Source organism: Melospiza georgiana, chromosome 5 (assembly GCF_028018845.1).
Source record: "Melospiza georgiana isolate bMelGeo1 chromosome 5, bMelGeo1.pri, whole genome shotgun sequence".
In the NCBI taxonomy this organism is placed as follows: Eukaryota; Metazoa; Chordata; class Aves; order Passeriformes; family Passerellidae; genus Melospiza; species Melospiza georgiana.
Window position 1 is genome coordinate 51,497,994 of NC_080434.1, and position 21,373 is coordinate 51,519,366.

Consider the following 21,373-nt stretch of genomic DNA (forward strand, 5'->3'; position numbering starts at 1 on the left):
TTGAATCACCAATGCATCTTGTCTCTGACACTCCCTCCTACTGTATTGTCTTGGGCTTCAGTATATAAGGGGAAGAAATTAAACCAAATTGGCTTTTCACTATATTGTGAGGTAGATCAAATCTTCACCTTATTTTATGCAAACAACTGTTATGGGAATGGGGCAGCTCAGCTGAGTAAAACCCTTTAAAGAAGGGATGCTACAGGACCATTTCTCTCCAGTGGGGCAGTGATGAGAAGCAGTGTCTCATCCAGCTGCCCTTCCATTGCATTAGTTTCAGCATTTCATGTTTCCTGACTGTTCTGGTGAGATGGCTGCTAGCCTGAAATGGCTCTCCTGGTGGTACCCTGTGTTCAGAAAAGCAACGCTGCTGCCCACAGCACTGCTTCTGGAGCAGCAGCTTTGATGTCTGGCATGAAGTGTATGGTTTCCAGAAAAACATCAGAAGAGAATGGAAAAAAAAAGAGGCACTTAGAAAAACAACAGATAGGCCACCAAATGTAATCATGCCTGGAAGGAAGTGTGAATAATTGCTCTGTATACTGAGAGCTTTAAATAATTTAATTAGAGGAAGGTCATGTACTGGGAAACAAAACATGCAGTTACTTAAAGAATGGGGTTTGACAGGATATGTTCATCAGAGTTCTTAGAATGCCCTTCCTCCAGCTTCAAAAGTTTTAATTCTGCATAGCTTTGGGGTTTTATTTACATTGCAATATTGTACATGAGACCTGATGAGGTTGCTGTCCAGCTGTTCCATGCCAAATGCAAACAGGCATGTTCAACCTGACCAGAAATTCACTGCATTTTGCAACAAATTTTACCAATAATTGCAGTTTGAGAGGCTGGTTGTCACCAGTAAAGAAAATATTATATTAGATTAATCATAAGATGCTTTGGCAAACTGTCAGGTTGTTCAGCAATGTCATAGTTCTGGTGAACCAGAGAGGTGGAGATGAGGAGAGGGTGTGAAGTAGGCATGTGCCAGGCAGAAAATGTCTCCTGTAGCAAGACAATGTGGGCTCTGAGCACGCACAGAGCTCAGGTTCTCATCTGTGTTCAAAAACAGCGTATGGCTGCTTTATGCAGCTGTTGGAGCCAGTCCCACACGTCCTGAATAATCTCTTGAGCTGCATCTCCTTCCTTCCTCTTCATGTTGTAAAACATAAGGAATGGATTCAAATACTGATCCAACTGGTCTCAGGGCACTTTTGTCCCTTGGCCTGGGACTGTGCCGAGCACCTCGGATTGGATTTCCCCGTTACAGGTGCAGTTGCCTCCCAGTTGTGCTTTGTCAGAAATTAAAGAAAGGCTTGACAGATAATGGTGGTTGTTGAATCTGGGTCAGAAGTGTCAGAAACAGATTACACAAACTCAGCTGCCTTTAGTTAATGATCAGCTAAATCTGGCTGGCAATCAGTCTGACATTAAACAATAACCAGACAGGATTCAAATCTTTATTATCCATGGTCCTTTGCTGGCTTTTCCTCCCACCTCCAATATCAGGATGCCAGCCAGGAGATTATGCAATCATGAACTTGCTTGCTCTTTGTCTTCACTCTCCTTCCCCTCATCCCCCAAATCCTTCAAAAACCATGATTTCTCCCTTGCAGAACAGAACAGCTTGTACATGGGAGGTGGAAAGTGGCCCCTCCACCCACCTTTGGTATTCAGATCGCTCTTCCCTACGTGGTTTCTGGAAAGGCAGAGGTGTGGCTTCAAACCCGCTCCCCAATATGCTGGAAGAGGGATTCACCTGACCTAATCAATTGCCTAATGCTAAAGAAAAACATACTCCTGTAATCCTATTCCTCTTGTTACTTAGTTTACTTATCCTGCACTGCAAAAGTATTCACAGTCTACACTGAGCCTTCAAAAGAGCAGAGCAGAATTCACAACTTTTATTTTAAAAAATGGACAACAGTAGACCAGCCTCATCTGCTTTGCAGCAGCCTTACATAACCTTTCTTGCCTTGCATGCTCTTGCAAAAAATTCTACATCTTGGTAAATGATGGGTCTGCCTCAATGGAAAAAGCATGAAGATCCCATCCCATAATTCAAATTTTTTTTGTAAGAAGAGGGGAACCCAAACTTCACATCATTTATTTGCAATGCCTTTGAGCCCTGCATTTTTTAATCTGCCCGCAGTGGCCTCACCAGCAGAGTGCAGGCTATAGGGAAAGAAAAGCAGCCCTCGTCATCCTTTCACAGATCATTTAGGCTGGGAAAGCCCGCCAAGATCATGCAATCCAACCTTTCGGGTTAAATTGTGCTGTTTGCAAGAGAGAATGTGAGATCAATGTCCCGGGCAGGGGTGTGACTGTCCTTTACTTGGAGAAAAGGGACTGGGGTCCATGGCCTGTTCCAAGGGCTCTTCAGACATTTGAAACAGCTCTCAAATAACAGACAACAACCCAGACCTTTCTCCTCCCAGAAAAGGGCCATGATTGCCAGATACAAAAAATATCCCCTTTGAAGCTCCTTGGCAAGTACCACAGATGCAGGTGGAGTGTTAGATCCACGTGTTTGTTTATAATCCTCAGGACACAGCACTCTCCTGAGGTAAGTGTGCCTCAACTCCCCAGCCAAGGAAGGCTCTGAAGCTCTTGCCCTTGTTCTTAGCAAACTCAGTAACTGGGAGGTGTTAGCTGACTCTAGTGAGCTGCTGACTACTCACACCTACAGCAGCAGGCAGAGGGAAGTCCTTCTCACACACACCCCACCTCGTACCCTGGGTGTTTCTAGGAAAGCACTCCTGGTGTGCCAGGCACGCACAAAGCACACTTACAACACCCTCAGCAGACCGCTCCAAGGACCTGAAGTGGTTTTGGCCGTGGCTGGTACAGAGGGAGCAGATAGCATTCTTGCAGTACAAATGTGTTCATTCATGGCTATTCTGAGACCTAAGGAGATAGACGGGGGGTTCGAAGAGGATGGTATAGGTGAGACTGACTTCTGAGCCACTCACTGAGATTCTATTTGCTTTGCTTAGGTTTCCCTGGGGAAAAAAAACCCTACAAAAACCTAGATGTGTTTAAAACTGAGACATCTGTGCCAGTAAGCAACGGGAAAAGGTGTGACTTGCTTTTACTTCAGAATAAACACAGTGAACCCTGTGCCTTTGCCAGGTGGTTCATTGACTAACCACACTGAATCTGCCAGGATCCTGCACTGACTGCAAACCTCAGTAGGCTCTTTCAGTAGAAACACACACACTTTACAGCCATTTCTAAAGGACCTGAGACTGTACTCACTCAGGTAGAGATTCTGCTAGGAAAAGACCAGATCCTACAAAGTAGTAACAGGATAAGACATAAAACAGAAATAATGATCCAACTTTTTAAAAATATATTTTAAGAGCTATGGATGAAAATGCCACATAAGAACAAGGCAATTCTTTAGTTGCTTTGATAAGAACACACCTATTCACCTAGACTGGCAACTGTAATCTGTTTAAAGTCTAATCTAAGTCAAAATGCAGATGGAGCAAAGTCCCCCACCCAGCTTCTAGGAGAGGTAGTATAAGTGAACTTAAATGTACTGGAGAAGAAAAGACAGCAGATGTCTCACAATCTTTCTGCTCCCAAAGTCACATGTAGTGTACTAATACCATACCATGTTTACATGAAAGGCAAGAGCAATATCTGAGAACTTTTAACACTCCTAGGCAAGAAGTCCCTGGGCAGTGCCCAGGTCACAAGAGTGCAAGCTTTACCAGCGGACTTTCAAAGTTTAAACTTTAAACACTGAACTTTACTGTAACCTATCCATGCTTCCCTTCACTTCTCTTTGTGGAGACGGTGCTACGGTACAGGAAGACGAACACCGCCTTCTTTACTTCACAGTAACCATAGCTGAAGGACAAAGAATTATCCAACCACCACAATAAAGTTCTCTTACGAAAGCACCCTGAGGCAGAGTACGGGAGCAGTTCAGCGGCCCAGCCCAGCAGCTCCCAGCCGTGCCCGGGGGCCCTGCGGCCCCTCAGCCGCCCTGCTGGGGCTGGGCCGGGCCTGCCCGAGGCGTCCCGCGGCCATTCGCCGGCCCCGCGGCGGGCGGGGAGCGCGGGGCGGGCGGGCCGGCGCCGTTCTCCGCCCCCGGGGGAAGGAGGAGGCGGGACGGCCCCGCTCGGCGTCCTCGCCATGAAGCGGCCGCCTCGGGCCCGCCGCAGCCCTTTAAATAGCGGCCGCCGCCGCCGCCGCTCCCTTCGTAGCAGAGCGTCGCGTTGAGCTCGGCGCGCATCCTCTCCGAGCATCCCCGCCGCGCATCCCCGCCGCAGCGCTCCCGCTCCATCCGCGGCGCCGGGGCCGGACCGCGCCTGCCCGCCTGTCTGCCTGTCCGCGGTGAGTGTCCGTGCTGCGGTGCCGGCCGGAGTCCCCCGCTGCCCTCCGGGGCCCCTTCCCGCCCCGGAGCGCGGCCGGGGAGCCGCTCCCTTCCCGCCGCTGCCGGGGATGGAGCCCGCGGCGCCGGCCCGGCCCGGGGGCAGCGCGGCCGGCTCGGCCCGCACGCTGCTCCGGGGAGGCGGCCGAGCTGCGGCCTCCCCGTGCCGGCCGGGGGGCTCCGGGGGCAGGGCGCGGCCCGGGCCCGCCCTGCGCTGTCTGCAGCGGCGGGCGCTGCTCGTAGCCGGGGCTGCGGCGGCATCAGCGATTCCTCGGCCCGAGGGGGTGATCGCGGTGTCCTGACTCAAAGCGGGCACAGAAACCTTCTCTGGTGGTCTGTGTGTGCTGGCGCTCCGGAGAGGGGCCGGCCCCACCGCCTTCCCGGCTTGGAGAGAGGAGTAACAGTGCATTTCAAGAGAAAGAAAACGCTCCTGTGGGCCGCAGCTTAATAAAATCTGAAATCACTGATACTCTTTTGTTTTCCTTGAACTGTTGGCCGGTATTTTAAATTTTAACTCCGGATTTTCTGTTTCCCTCTCCTCTTGCTAGAGCAATCATGTTTGAGATTAAGAAGATTTGCTGCATTGGTGCTGGTTATGTTGGTGGGCCAACCTGTAGTGTTATTGCACAAATGTGCCCCAATATCAAAGTTACTGTTGTGGATGTCAATGAGGCCAGAATCAATGCCTGGAATTCAGACACACTCCCAATCTACGAGGTAAACATCACTATTGTCTCTTATTCCAGCCAGCGTTGCCTTTGCTTGCCTCCCACTACATAGCATTTCCCTGTAGCCAATTTCTGAAGCTTGTCAAGCTTAGCATGTCAGTGATGTCCTTCAAAAAGAGTATTCTGGAGCACCTGCTTGTCCCTACTGCTCATTAAACCAGGTTTCTGAAATAACTTAATGCAGCTGATGCTGATGTGTATTAGTGATTATATGAAGGGCCTAATAAGGAAAAAGTAATTCTGTACATAGTGAATTGTGCTAATCATGCTGACTTTATTTTGAGACCTGACTTGATCATGACATAGTCCTCTTGCTCAATTACAGATACTATCTGCTGGGTTGTAGCACAGTATAAATGTGTTAATACTGACCTGTAAGCTTTATTTGCATTCTAAAAACTGCCAAAATCCAGTCTGTGCTGCCTGGCTTTATCTGTGTGGAAAGATCAGGACAGTCATGTTTCTGATTCAGTTGTACCATGAATCTTCAATCTGGCCTAAGAAGACTAGGACACATAAATGTACCACACTGTCACTCTTTCATTGCAGAATTACTTTAATTTAAAAATATATCAAGCATTTTTCTATTTTCCTTCTTTTAGCATTTGTTTTTTTCCACTCTTTTTCATCATAAAAGAATAGGTCTCTTTTTCTTTCATGAAATACAGATTTTATAGATTTGAATTCTTTAATAGGAGTGAAAATTTATCTTCACTCATCTCCCAAAGACAAGGGAACTGACTGGTACCAACAGTTGCTCTTTTGCTATAAGAAGTTTTCTTCCCTCTAAAAACCAGAGCTATACTGTGACTAAGTCAAGATGAATAGACCTTCTTTGTCCTATAAACTCAAAGGAAACTGTGTATTATGTTCAGATTAGTAGGTGAGGCATGAATATAGTTTTTGAAAGCAAGTACTTTGTTTTCTCTTAACACTTAGACTGAATGAGCCAAAGTAGAGCTCGCCTTGTCATGTTGGTTTTTTTTTTTTAAAAAACCCCAAACTTGTAACATCTGTTTCCTGGAATGGTGTCCTTTGCTTACAAAGAATGTACAAAAACTGCCAAGAGTTAGTTCTGACAGTTGTAAAATTGAGTCATTGCGCAGTGAGGTTTTTGTGGGTTTTTTTGGGTTGGATTATTTCTTTTCAGTGTCAGAATTTGTCTAGTGGACTGCCTTTCTATTTACACCCCTTTGTGAGAACCGTAGTTGGAATATCTGATGGATTGTAGGATCTTATTTTGCCTGTTCTGACCTTTGTTTTTCTTCTAAGTGGGTGGTGTTTGATATAAAATGAGACAGTAAAATTTCTGCTTGCTTGCTTCTCTCCATCCAGTGAACCTTTGCCTTTCTGGCATTTACTCAAGTATCTAATGTCATGATAGGTGTAATGAGTTGGAGATACGATTGCCACGTGAAAGTGCATGACTGACTATTCAAACAAAATATCTTGGTTCAATTTTTTTAAAGACCATTCTTAAAAATCCATATGGAGGATTGCTCATTTATATGTGACCTCCTGCCTCTCTTGTCTGAGTGGAGGTGTTAAGAGAGGGGAAAGTGTTACAGCACTGTATGTGTCTCTGGAAAGAATTTCATCATATTATGGCTGTTGTGATTCTCCCACACTTGTAGGAGTGGTGCCAGGATAAGTTTAATCTGGCCCAAAGAGGGGTGGTTGCTAAAGGAGTGGTCTTGATTTCCTGTGTGTCTTTCTGCCTATCTTTCACTGGATCTGGGCTTTCTTACTTAGTGGAAGACTTTGTGGGGTGTTTTTTTGTGCTGAAGCAGTTTTAGATCTGATATTGAGAGGATCATGGACAATGGGAACAGGAGAATTGAGACCACCTCCTTTGTTTGCAGTCTAGGGAATATTTTAAGACTTCTTATTGAATCCACTTAACATCACTCTACAGATATTTCTTAAATTGCATCTCGTGGTAGTAGAACTGAGCACAGGAATAACTGAAAGCTAAAATTTGGCTGTGCAAATAAGCAATTCAGTGTGGCTGAAAGTTTCAGGGCAGCATTGTGAGTCTTTTGAATAAGAAGGAGTTTAACATTTTTTACTGTGTAAGTAGTTTTCAGAAGCTTTATGTCTGCCAGGCTGAAAACATGCTGCACTGACAGGGGAAAAAAGAAAATCTTTCTGTATCTGAAATTATATTCTGTTTGGGCATAGAGTTTGCTGTTCTTCTAACTGCATTAATCTTAACTGGGTTTTTTTTTCTGCTTCTTTTTCAGCCAGGGTTACAGGAAGTAGTAGAATCCTGTCGAGGAAAAAACCTCTTCTTTTCCACCAGTATTGATGATGCCATTAGAGAAGCTGATCTTGTATTTATTTCTGTAAGTATAGGAGAAGGTGGTCGTGTTTATCTTGTTTTTCTTTTTTTTTTTTTTCTTATCAAATCATTGTTACTTTTCTTTTAGGAAGTTGCCTTTGTTTTGTCATGTAGATTCAGTTAGCAGTGTCACATCATTGTATCACAGATTGCTCCTTGTCTTTCTGTGTAGTGCTGTTAAAGTGTTCAGTAAGCTTTTTATTTGTTTTTGTTATAGCTAGTAGCACCTTTAACAAATGAACAGGTTTTAAGTCAAAATGGTAATGTTGGTGTTTAATTTGGTTAGGTGTATGGAGTCAGAGCAGAATGTAGTGCAGCTTTGTCATTGCTGTGTACTGGTGAGACCTGTGGAATCTTAATGATAAAATTCCTAGACAGACATGCAAAATTATATGCTGGTTATTTGCTTACAAAGATCACCTATTTCTAGAATCTTTTCAAAATAGTGTATTAATGGGAACAGGGATAGCTTTAATGTTTCAAGGCTATTGACACCACTAGAAAGAGGATTTAGTCAAAGATTAACCTTTTGTAATCAGTGGTTGTTACTAATGCAGAATCCAAAAGAACTGATTGCTATTTGCCTTGGTAGACCCCGTTAAGTTAAGTTTTTTGTTAAAGTTGTTTGCTCTTGAGGTCTCCTCTTTGTTAGGGCACTGTAGTTTGGAGTTCCCTTTCTGACAGTATTTTCCTTCATGCAGTAAGTCTCAAATGAATGCTGTGTGGTTGGATGACAGCCACTAATACAGCCCATATATTGCCACCTGTCCTTGGTTCAAAACAAGCTGTTGTGTTTTACATGTTGTTGCCATTTCTTCTTTCCATTTGTAATGAAAAGGACCCTCTGTCTTCATCTAAACTACGTGTTTTCCCTCATGTTGCCTTTTCTGTGTACATCAGTATATCAATTTTCATCAGTCCTATGCTTAGGTTTCATTGCAAAGTGAGTTTAAGCTGTAGTTGCCTCACTGGCCACAAGATTCTTAGATGAGTCTTTGCCCTCGTAGTGTAGGATAGGTAACAAAAAGTGCCTGGCCATAATTATGTAGGAATTATTGGTGTTTCCAGAATAAGGATTGTTTCACCAAAGCCTGCAGAACTGCTATGAATTGCTCTTGTTTAAATCCTATTTAAATAGAGACCAGTGAGCTTTCTGTAAGAAACAAAATGTGTAATTTTGAGACAGCAAATACCTCTTCATTTAATGTGGTAACCACAGTAATTCTGAGGTAGAAGCATTTTTCTTCCTCTGAGAAGGAGAATGTCCTTCAGTCTTAAAAATTTCAGTTTGCCTCTTAACACAAGAGGTACTGACCTGTAGCATTTCTTCCCTTTTCTCCTATTTGTAATTAGGTTAATACACCAACAAAGACCTATGGAATGGGAAAAGGCAGAGCAGCTGATCTGAAATACATTGAAGCATGTGCTAGAAGAATTGTACAGAATTCAAATGGCTATAAAATTGTCACTGAGAAAAGCACAGTTCCAGTACGTGCTGCAGAGAGCATTCGTCGAATATTTGATGCTAATACTAAGCCTAACTTGGATTTGCAGGTAAGCATAATCTTTGAGTTGTGTTATTTAAAGCCTGGCTGTTGCTTTTGGCTTTTACTTGTTGTTGTTCTGTTGTGGGTGTAGGTGCTGTCTAACCCCGAGTTCCTTGCTGAAGGAACAGCCATCAAGGACCTGAAGAACCCGGACCGAGTGCTCATCGGTGGGGATGACTCTCCAGAGGGACAGAAGGCTGTCCGTGCTCTGTGTGCTGTCTATGAGCACTGGGTGCCCAAAGAAAAAATCCTCACAACCAACACCTGGTCATCAGAACTTTCTAAACTGGTTAGTGTTGCTCCCTGCTGTGGTCTGCAATAGGCAAGGGGTGTGAGACAAGGCTCAGAAACAGAATTTTGTTGACACTGAGTGGTGCAGCTAGGAAAGACAGGTGAGGTTGGGAGGGCCCAGTGCATATGTCAAAGGATATTGATCTTTTCAGATCAGCTGACTTAGTTAATAGATGATTCTGACTTTCTGTGAAGTCTTTTCCCACTTTTATTGCTGTTAGTTATTAGTAACAGCAAGCCTCCAGACCTGCAGAGACTGATTACCATCATAAAATGGTTCAAACTCTGCAAGTTAAGCATTATCTTGTTTTGCTTAAATCCCATTAACTGGCATCTATATCTTAAACACATTAGGTTACCTTTTTGTATGTCAATGGAGTTGCATGGATACTAAAGTAATCCTTCCAGTAGCAACTCCCTTTGGTCTGTGGACATCTTGGTTTCTGGAAAAATTAAGTTCTTTACTATACTTTTTATTTGCAGGCAGCTAACGCTTTTCTTGCCCAAAGAATCAGCAGCATTAACTCAATCAGTGCTCTGTGTGAAGCTACAGGAGCAGACGTTGAAGAAGTAGCAAGAGCTATTGGAACAGACCAAAGAATTGGAAATAAATTTCTCAAAGCCAGTGTTGGTATGTAAAAAAAATCTTTCTTTTTCCCCACTGGGCTTCTATTTAATAGTGCAATATAGTATATTAGATATGTATATGTATATAAAATATAATAGCAGTGTTTTGAAATAAGTACTCTGATTCTCTGACATTTTCTACAGCATTAGATGGGCTTAATGTATGAAAATATTATTGTAGAATACTAGTATAAATCATTTTTTCTGGTAAAATACATAGAACTGAGGTTGCTAGGGACCCCTGCAGCCTGAAACTGGAGAGTTCAGAGTGCATGGTTTATCCTGCCTGTGACACTGGAAAGAAAAGCTGTGACTTAATTTTTCTGAAGCATCACTGCCAACAGTGCTCTCTTAAGACGTCTTCCCAATCTTCCCAATTGCAGTTGCTGCAGTTTTGTTTGGGAGTTGCTGCCAGTGGCCTGAGGGAGAAGAGAATACCTCTAGCTCAGAATGTGTGATGACAGCTTCTAATTTGTGGGATGAATTCATAGGGTCATAAAGTTGGAAAAGGCCTCCAGAATTGAGTCCAACCTTTGACCAATCACCACCTTGTCAGCTAGGCCATGGCACTAAATGCCATAGGCAGTCATTTCTGGATTAGATTTATGAGAGTAAAATGTGATGAAGTGGTGATTGGTGCATCAATTGCTACTAGTTTGTCATAATTCCTTCCACATTGTGTTGTTTCTGGGACTCTGCTTGCTGAGCAAAGTTCTAGGTTCAAGGATCCCTCTGTCTCAGTTCATCCTTGGTCAGCTGTGGTGATCTTTCATTCTTGGCAATGATTAGATATCCATTTGGTGGTGCAAGAGGAAGGAACCTAATCTTAACACGCTTGTTTTGAGAAATATTAGTCTAAATCTTGAGGTGGGGGGAGAGCAGGCCCAGGACCTTGTCTACGTACTTTTAATAATAGCCCATAGTTGCTTTTTCTCATACAGGTTCATGTTTCTGTGTTAAAACTTCCATTGATTTCAGTGGAACCTGAAGCATAATTAAGCCTTCTGTCGCTGACTAAGAAGGTCCAGGAGTTGGATTTTAGGAGATTAAGGTTTTTCTTTTGCTAGCAGTGAAATACTGGGAAAAATTATAATGCCAACTGTGTCAATGATTGCCAAAAACTATTTGGCCACAGATTGCCTAGGATGGGTACCCTAGTCACCTGTAAAATAATTGTTTTCTCTTTCAGGGTTTGGAGGTAGCTGTTTTCAGAAGGATGTCTTGAATTTAGTGTACCTCTGTGAGGCCCTGAACTTACCTGAGGTGGCTCGCTACTGGCAGCAGGTATGAGTTGGTCACAGATTTTTTTCAGAGGGGGTTGTTTCTTCAGCACTCAGCTCTCAGGCATTGAAATTTTAAGCACTGTCCATGCAACCTTTGTTTCAACTCCAAGGAGCAGATACCTTAGTGCTGATTGCCTTTACATTTCAGGGCCCTCAGCTTATCACTGACATTTGATACATGTGGGTGCTTCAGCTTTTTTGGGGTGAATTAAGTTACTTGGACCAAATGGATTGTGAAGCTGTCTAGCAGCAGTAGAAGATGTGAAGTACAAGCATGTGTCTCCTTTCTTTTCCAGTTGGATATCTGTCCACTTTGAATTCAGAACTCGTAATCTTTTCCTCAGTTCTGAAAGAACACAGTACTTGCTATTTTTAATCTTGCTATTTTTAAAAATAAACATGGTTGCTGTTGTTCCCTCGTTTAATGTTAGAAATGGCTGGGAATATGTGGATGCCCTCAGGCCTGGCTCCAATGCAGCAATGATACCCAGTCTGTACTAGCAATCCCTGTTAGCCAGTGAAAGCACCTCACCTTTCTCCCTAGTCCTGACTGAGAAGCTTTGAGATGTGTGGTGTGCTCAAACAACCCCTTTGGTTTATTGTCCTCGTTTGTCTCTGGTGGTCTGGTATAAGGCTACCTAGCAGATGCTCCCAGAATATCAAGTACATGATTTTCCTGCCTTATTAGAAGCTTTGGTTTTTTTGTCTTCATTTTGGTTAGCCTGTTTTCCCTTCACTCCTCCATCCCAGGAACAACTGGAGCACTTGCATGTAATAACAAAATAACAGAAGTGAGGAATTTAAGTGTGGTTGAAGTACACAGGTTTTGTGTATTGGCATCTGTTAGTGTGGATTAAAAAGGCTAAAAATATTCTCACAGATGTTACACATGGTATGTAAAAATGTGTAGGCCTGGCAATGGGATGTACATGGCATGAAACAATTTAGGGTACTACTAGCAAGTACCCTACCACTGACATTGTGTTCTAGGCAGAGACATGGAAAGCAGTATGTTTTAATTTTTTGAAAAAAGCAATCTGAAAAAATTCCAAGCCTTTAAACTAGATAATGCATGTTAAAATGTATATATGTGCATCAGTATTCACTCATTAAATAGGATTTATCTCAGAATGTAATAAATTAACTAAATTTATCTTTGGCTTGCTTATGATACTGAGTAGAAATGTTTAGCCTTCTCTTTTAAGCCTCTATTAAATCTATGTGTGGGTAGTTCAGCTTGATTGTTAGTAGAATCTGTTTATAGTTTAAAATGGCTCCCCTCTCTACCATGGCTTGTGTAATTTCAGGTAATAGACATGAATGATTATCAGAGAAGAAGATTTGCTTCCCGCATTATTGACAGCTTGTTTAATACTGTCACTGACAAGAAGATTGCTATTTTAGGGTTTGCTTTCAAAAAGGATACTGGGGACACAAGGTAAGCTCAGCTCACCAGCATGGACTCCCTACAGCTGTCACCTGCCCACAGCTGAACTGAATTAATGGCTGGACATGGGACCCTTTTTTTCTTGTGACTGCATTGGTTTGTAACAAGGATTAGTCTTCCTTAAATGGATGAGAACTGATTCTTGACCTCTACAACAGACCTGAATCATGCAGAATGTTGCAGATAATTCTAGTCCTTATTAACTTGCACAAGCAGAGACAGATTTTGACAGACTCCTTCCATTCTCCACAGAAAAGAATGCAAACACTTTTGCAGCTGGTTCTTAGTGGCTTTGTGAAAATAAAGTTTCAGCTTGATTTCCTGAAGTGGCATATTCTGTTCTCCTGTAAAGATCAAACTTGATGCAACTCTTCAACTGCAGTTTGTGGGGAAAGCTTATAAACTCTAGGCCTTTATAATTTTGGACACTAGGAGTCATCAGACTCATCTTTCTTGGACAATTCAGCAAAAGAGATACAAACTGTTTCATATTATTCTCCCTGGTGTCCATCAAGATGACAGGTTTCCTGCTGGCATGGTTGCCACTAAGATATTGAATGTAAAAATGAAATAAAAACTCTGGCATCGCATATCGTGATAGTTGAGAACTTTCATTACTTGGAACACACCAGCTGGTTCTTTAACTGATTGATTCTCTTCCCTAGAGAGTCATCCAGTATCTACATTAGCAAGTATTTAATGGATGAAGGAGCAAAGCTGCATATCTATGACCCCAAAGTACCTAAGGAACAAATCATCTTTGATCTCTCACATCTGGGTGTCTCAGAAGACAACCAAGGTAAGAATTCTCATATAAAGTTTATTCCCCTCTTCCCACCCTATTCTCATTATATACAATTTTCAGCATGACATCATTGTGCTGTTGGTTGCATTTACTAAATGATTGTTATAGCTCAGAGGATTACTCTCATTCTTCTTCCTTTCCCTGTAGCTTTTGTAGATAAATGCTAATTCTCAACTACTGCATATTTTTCTTCCAATAAATACTCATTTGAATAGATGCCTAGAATTTTATCTCTGAATAATTAAAAAGAGGAGAAAGAAGAATGTCCAGGACAGACTAGTTCTGACAGTTCCTTTGTGCCCCAAGTTTTATCTTAGTTCTTTTTCACATATCCAAAATAGAAATAAAGAAGTGATTCTGGAATGTACTACACAGCATTCTCCCTTCCCTCATATCACTTCCAAATTACTTTGTTTCCTTACACTCAAGAAACCTTTAAAATAATCACCTGTGATTACAGAGGGTAAGGGGTATTTGGGACTTTTGTTTTCTTACTGGGGAGAGGGGGAATGGAGCTGATGGATGGGGAGAATGGTTGAAACTTCTATGGAGCAAATTGAGCTGTGATGAAGAATGAAGGATGTACATTATTAGACATGGCCTTGAATTAGAGGGAAAGGGGAGGCTTTCCTCTAGGCAGCTGCTCAGGCAACCCCTGGGGAGCCATGTGTGTCTCTACTCTAGTGTGAACTGAGTGTAAAATAGAAACTGATGTGCTGCTGTTGTACAGACAATGACCTTGGTGAGAGCTGGCATTTGAGCATTCCATAGTACCTTCAAATTCTAGAGATTTGCTTGGCTATTTACATCAAATTTGAATTCTTGACTTCAAATATGTAAGTGCTCTGCTCAGATGCCAGGTATGACCTGCTTTCATTTAAATAAGTAACATCAAAATATTAAGTATCTTGGTAGAAAATAAGGTGAGTGACTTGAAACCACTTGTTTGTGCAGGGCAAGGAAGGAGACTCATTTGCCAGACTGATGCTAAAGACATGCAGAGTAAAAGTGCTTTCCTTCTGTTACAGTGTCTCGCTTGGTCACCATCAGTAAAGATCCCTATGAAGCCTGTGATGGAGCTCATGCCCTTGTGATTTGCACTGAATGGGACATGTTTAAGGTAAATGCCATCTTCAATTTAAACTAAAGAAAAAATAGAGAGTGTTATGCTACTTATTTATTGTATCTGCTTTATTACTCTTTACAGGAGTTGGATTATGAACGTATTCATAAGAAAATGCTCAAGCCTGCATTTATCTTTGATGGTAGGAGAGTTCTAGATGATCTCCATAATGAGCTACAAGTCATTGGCTTCCAGGTAATCATCTTGGTGATGTTTCTTATGTTGTTTTCCTTCTGCTCTCTTCCCTGTTGCTCTCCTTCTTCAGTGACTGAGTAGCAAGGGGGAAAAAAAAACCTCTAGAGGTGAGGATTTAAATGCAAACCTGTTTGTTCTTAAGTGTTCATTAGTACTGTCTTCCTCCACTATGTTACTACTTTCACAGACTTGTGCTTTTAAAGTTGAGGCTGTGCAGTTAACAATCCACAGTATAAGCCTGCCTTGGAATCATTCAGGTTGGAAAAGACATCTGAGGTCATGGAGTGTAACCACAAATCTAACATGTGAATGCTGCTCTGCCCTTCTTTGCAGCAGGGAAATAATGGATGTGAAAAACTGCTAAATCTCATGCCTGAATTTATTCTGGCATGATAATTGACACCAAAACCAGCCCCTGCAGTGTTTTCTTTGCAGAGGGGCTGAATTTGTGTTACAATCTGTGCCATAGCCCCTACTTGGAGTCTTATTTTAATATCACCAAAAAAAAAAAAAAAAGAGCTTTTGAAATTGACAGTGACAGGATAGCAAAACACACTTCCTGCAGAAGTAAATGTAAGCTGTAAGTACCATTTTTGCTCCTCACAAAAGACATAAGCAGGTTTACTGGAGACATGAGACTTAAACACTGAACAAGAGGCAATGCAGGTAATAAATGTTTATCAGTCAGTGAGATCTTCACTTGGACAAACTATTAAGGGAAGTTTTGGACTCTTCTCCTTGAGATGTGTGAAACAAAGCTGGCTGATACTGGAGGTGAAAGCAGTGAACGCAAAGATGTATTTGAAGGTAGTCAGTGAAAGGCTCAAGTATTACATGAGAGTCTGGAGGAGATGACTGATTAGTCCTTTTAGTCCTTTGAGTTTGATTAAGATCAGCCAGAAGATCCAAACAATGGTGTTTGTTTATACCAGAGAGAGGAACCAGGAGCTTAACTTTTTAGCTAAGTGTTTCGCTAAGCTAATAGCAAATTCTAGATCAAATTCTAATCTGTGTGATATTTCTCCTAGGAATTTATCTTCTGAAGTCTTCTGTGGCTTAGACTTTTTAGATTGGAGACTGTACTTTTGTGTTTCTTCTATGGAATTCTGCTTGAATTTTTAACTAATTTGTGAGTTTCCCATCCAGAATGCAATTAGTCATCCAGGTTTATTATCCAGATTTTTCATCCAGAATGTCATTGCAAAGGCATTTAACAATTGACCTATATTTTCTACATAAAATAATAAAAAGGATTTTGTCTTAAACAGACAATCCCAAAATGGAAGTTTTTAGGGCCCTCATCTTCTAACTTCCCTTGTGAAAAGCTGTTGCATTAGACTGATGCTGATAGCAATTTCATTGTATACAATCCAAAACTATGAATTTGAGTAGTTTTAATTTTTTTTCTCAAACTAGCATTTAAATAACTTTAAACACATCTACCATTTCAATTATAACCTGTTTCCACAGTTAAAGCTTCATTCAGGAAATATGAATGGGAAGCTCTGTGATTCTAGGCAGGGTAATTTCTGATTTGAGAAAAAAGCCTGCTTAGGTCTCAAGCAGGAAAAGCAGAGTAAGCCTTGATTGAAGGGCTTGAAGCACTTTCAGCATAGATGGAATTGGACTAATACTGAAATCACCAAATCCCAGAATAATCTGATGGAAGCATCTCAGCCAGATACCATAAGAACAAAATCTGCAGGCCAGATCAGATGCATGTTTCAGTCACTTTACATTCCCTGTACTCCTGAGTACTGTGCTTATTCTTATAATGGCCATAGGATTTCTCTCTGGATATTTTTTCTGTGTCTAAGCTACACGTCTGTGCACTGTTTGTGAACCAGCTTGTATAAATCCATTTAACCAGGCAGTTGAAGCTGTTAAAGGCAATTATGGTACATACATACTGTATGTATGTACCATATACATTGGTACATACCAGTGTACCTCTTGACTGTTTAAACAATGCTCTTCAGCGTTAACTCAGATGTCTGCCTAGAATACATTCATAAAAATGTTGTTAAAATAGAATAGTTGAAATATTTTTTCTTTTGGAGCTTTGCATTTGACCTGCATTACTTAAGAGGAAAGCTACAGTTCTGCTTATTTACTGAGTGTCTGAACTGTCTTACCTAGTTGGTGTTTTGTCTTCTACAAGCTCTGTCCTTAGCAATCCACATTAGTCTGACCTAGAAATTAGAGGAATTTGCCTTGCTGTTTGAATTTTGCCATACCTGGGTTGAGTGTGCTGGCTGTGTAGCAGGCTTTCACTTGTTGTGTTGGCTGCCTTTAGTCTTTCAGAGTTTTGTTTTTTTCCAAAACAGCCTACTGCCTTATGGAGGGAAAAAACTTTTTTCTGTGCTAATTTACTATAAATTTTTAGGAAAAGGAGTCTGAGGCCCCATTTTATGGTTACCCAGAAACATTTTGTGGTGCTTGTATTTGTAGTCCTGTGGAAGGTGAGGCAGATCAATGTTCAAATTATGAAGATGCAGCTTTAAGTAGGCAAAGCAGGTACCTGTAAAAGGCTGGTTGGTTGTTTTTGTTTTTTAACAAACTCTTTGCAACTCCAGTCACAGGAACTGTCCTTGGGCGCTCTGTGGCTTGTTTTATTCTAATGCTTATAAAATGTGTTCTTTGTAGTTTCCTCATAGGTTGACATGATTGTTAGCTTGCCACATTGTTAAATGACTTGTTAAATGTGATTTCTTTTTCAGATTGAAACAATTGGGAAGAAGGTGTCAGCCAAAAGAATTCCTTTTGCTTCTTCTTGTGAAATTCCTAAATTCAGCCTGCAGGATCCACCTGTCAAAAAGCCTAGAGTATAATGTGTAATACATACTGAAGGAATTTTGTTGATCTTCCTAATGACAATACTGTAAGCCTATGCTTTTTTTAAGGAAATATATTTTTCATAAATGAAACCAGTTTTACACTAGAAATGGTACCTGGTACATGTGAATTCAGTCTAATTTCAAATCTATATTTTTATAGCAATTTTTTTTGGTTACTGAAGATGGTACAACCTGTTTTTAATAATGAATCATCTTTTAAGTGAAAAGTTACCTTCGAACTGCAGATTTCTGCTTCCAGAAATGTTCCTGAACAGCACTTTAAATATTTCAAGTGATATGAAAAAAAAAATGAATAGAATATCTTTCTACCTTAGTCCAGTTACAGACTGTAATCAGTCTCTATAAACTGTGAGCTATGGACTGGAACTTTGGTCTCACCAATTTTTTTTCTTTTGGGGTGATGCTCTGCCTGGTTAAATGCGTGCTCTAACTGGCATTGAAGTCAAAAGATAATTTCTAAGTAAATTGGTAGGGTTTAGGTCCAGCCCTAAGGTAGAACTGACTTCAAAAATAATGTCCCAGTCCTGGTTGGCATCCATTGACAGTGGTGCAGTCTAAACTGCATCTTTTGGGAGACCGTGCAGTTCTGCAGGCATCAGTTGTGTAATTAGGGCCAGTGGAGAGCAGTTGCAGACTGATCCACTGGCAGATCTTCAGTTTTCATTCTTTGGTTGTCCTGCCTACATTCCATGTGCAGCCACTCATTTTTTATTTAATCATATTCCTGGGGCAAGTATTCCCTAAGTCACAGCAACACAACCTGTCTTCAGCAGAGGAGCATTCTGCTTGTTTGAACATTGAATTTAAGGAGAATTACCTTAATTTAATATCAGCCCAAGTAGAAAACAGATACTGGCTTTAATGTTACCTGATAGTTATCTTTTTCCTTCGTGACATACTCCATCTGAAAGCAGTCTTTTTAATGAATCTGCAAAAAATTAATCTCTGCTGTGAAGAAATCATTAAAAATAAATTCAGCCCCATAAATCAGCTTCCTACCTCATTTGACTAGCAGGAATGAATACTTCCAATGTTCTCTTAATATTTTTGCCTTTAATGTTACTTTGTTTCTACTTGTTTTTATTATTCTCAATTGGCCAGTGCTATTAAAATCCTTGAGATGACAGTGTTTGTCCGTGTTTGGCTTGTTGCATGGGGTTCTGAAATGGAGGGCAAGATAGAGAAGGATGACCATGAACAGGTTTCAGATTAGAAGGTATAGACATCTTAGTTGAATAATAGCATGTGGGGATAGTAGAGAATTATCCTGCAACTGGTCAAATGTTACGTTCTGAATTATTTGACTGGTGTGCCTTCAGACATGGTGTATCAATAGTTAAGCAGGAGGTAAGATCAGAGTCTTGGCAATGAGTGCTGTTACTGTAACTGCTTACCCAGAAATGGGTAGATTACAGAAATGTGGGTACAGTTGAAGCTTTAGGACAGTTACTTGAAGATTGAGGGAATTGTATAACAATTTGGATAAACAATACAAGACACTGTTATCTGACTGAAATAGTTGTGTCCTTGAACCAGGTGCTTCCAGGTTCTGCAAGTTAATGGCTTCCACGAAGGGACTTACTCTGCAGCAATCATTTGGCACTTTGGGCAAATATGCCTCAGGCTTTTTGTCCTGTAAGATTTTTCACACGTCAAAAACCACTCAAAGTGAGTGGGAATTATGGGGGCTTAAAATCAAACTGTCATCTTTCATCATGCCATTTCCTCCCTACTGATGAGTGCTGCTTTCACGTAACAGCTCTGGATGCAGCAGGGTTGCAATGCAACCTGTGAGCACTGTGATCCCAGAGGCACAGCCCCTGGTGTTGCAGCTGAGTGTCCTCTTGGCTTCCTCTGGCCCTGTAGTACCACCTGCTCCCTGCTCTTGTGGGGTTAGGAAGAGGGTGCTGACAAGTAGTACTCCAAGGATCTCGTCCTTGACTGTTCAGGTTAGCACAGCACTGCTTCAGGGCCCATCTTAACCAGGAGGGTGAGTAGAGGTGTCAGAAAATCAGGATGTTTTTCTGAAACTTGCACGCACCTGCAATAGTAGTGTCCCTGTATGGGACCTGTCTTCATCAGTTTGAAACAGATGATGAGCTGTTACTGTTGTGTGAAGAATTGCTCCTTTTAGGAATATGAAATTGTTCCTGTGATTCCAGTGGCTTTTCACAAGCTGTCCCGAAGAGGTGGGAAAACTAAATGTTGTTACCCCTATTGCTACCCTGTTTCTCCTGCAGAATTAGTCAAAGCCTTGAATTGTGACTTGTGGCTTAGTCATAAAGATACTAAAGAATAGCCAAGTTCATTACAGTGGGATCACTCTCACTTCCCTCTCTTAGGAAAGGGGGAGCACCAGATCCTTTCTTAAGAGCAGTAAGAGGTAAAACTAGTACTGGCATTTCCCTTGCTCAATCTTCGAGTCAAATCACCTTAGATTCTTGGTGGCTGCATTCTTTTAGTGGGAGGACTGGGGGATGAATCCAGTGGGGCATTCCTTCAGGATACAGCAATACATACCTTGCATACATGCCAGAGAACCTTCCCACAGGCCAAAAGGAAGAGCTTCAGAAGCTTGTGCAGCACCTTGAATCATCAGCCATTGTCTTCAGAGTACAGTTATCAGGGAAATAAGAACTGGAGATGACCTGAGTTCCTGTCATGAAAGCTTGAGTAGCAGATGTGAGAGATGGGGTTTAATGCTATTGGATCTTTGTGTATGGATGTTCCAGCATGTCATTCTGGGGGAGAATTGTGTAACATGACCAACAGACTCCTGAGCTCTGCAATTCTTTTTACGGGGTTCTTAAAATGCAATTCCATGGTAACACTGCTTTGCAGCGCACAAATACAAGAACATAACAGCTGAAGAAAATCAGGATTTAATACAGGTCTAGAAGTGGTATGATACAGCATGCATAAATTGGGTCTTATGCAAGATGTACTGGTTTTGTTCTGAGAATGTGTGTTCATGTTTTTGTGCAGCTGAAATGAGTCTGGTTCCAGGAATACAATAGCAGCCAAGATTATTCCAAGTGAAGAGAACACACATTTTTGACCAAGACTAGTTATTATAGTAGCAGTTAGGGGTGAGATTTTGTACTGGACAAAAAGTTTATATGTCTCATTTCAGTTTTTTTTAGTGCTATAATATTGTTCAACATCTAAACTTGAAATTTAATTGTTAAACAATGCAGGAAGCATAATGGAGATCTGATTTAGCAATGCTGGAATCAAGCTACAATTTCTGCTCCAAGTTGAACACCTGCAATATGTTACCACATGTGGTAATAAAAAAGCTTAAATGCTTCACACTTTTTTAATGGAGGGGACACTAATATAAATTATTCATCAAGCAGGAAAAAATTCAAAACTGTTTTTAAATTGACAAAGCCAGTATTCAGTTCACCTAAGGACTTGCAGTTACTGGCAGATGCAACAATTCTCTATGAATAACATTTAATTATGTTTCAGACACTGTAGTAGGTTGATGTGATGATGCCAAAAAGACTATTCATTCTTCTAAACTGTCTGTGTCAATTCTAAATCTTATTCCCAAAACTCAGTTTAATGTTTTCCTGGTTGCAAGGATGGTTGTTTCTTAAAATATAGCTGCTTTGTGAATCAAACTGACAGAATGACATGATTGACATACAAAATGAAAATGTCACCAAACATGAAACTTCAGCTAAACAGTCATGAAACCTGTGCTGAATTATAAAAAGGGTATTTGTGAGAGTTTGGTGC

General features: G+C 41.3%; 1 protein-coding gene across 1 annotated transcript; it reads left to right on the forward strand.

Annotated features, from left to right (window-relative positions):
* The first annotated feature begins 4,230 nt into the window (after positions 1 to 4,230).
* Positions 4,231 to 18,750, forward strand: UGDH (UDP-glucose 6-dehydrogenase). Its single transcript, XM_058025131.1, has 12 exons — positions 4,231 to 4,344; positions 4,930 to 5,098; positions 7,353 to 7,454; positions 8,804 to 9,004; positions 9,089 to 9,286; positions 9,772 to 9,919; positions 11,105 to 11,199; positions 12,506 to 12,636; positions 13,311 to 13,444; positions 14,479 to 14,570; positions 14,658 to 14,768; positions 17,489 to 18,750. Exons 2-12 carry the CDS (start codon positions 4,937 to 4,939, stop codon positions 17,597 to 17,599), a joined length of 1,485 nt encoding a protein of 494 aa, XP_057881114.1. The 5' UTR covers positions 4,231 to 4,344; positions 4,930 to 4,936; the 3' UTR covers positions 17,600 to 18,750.
* Positions 18,751 to 21,373: the final 2,623 nt, after the last annotated feature.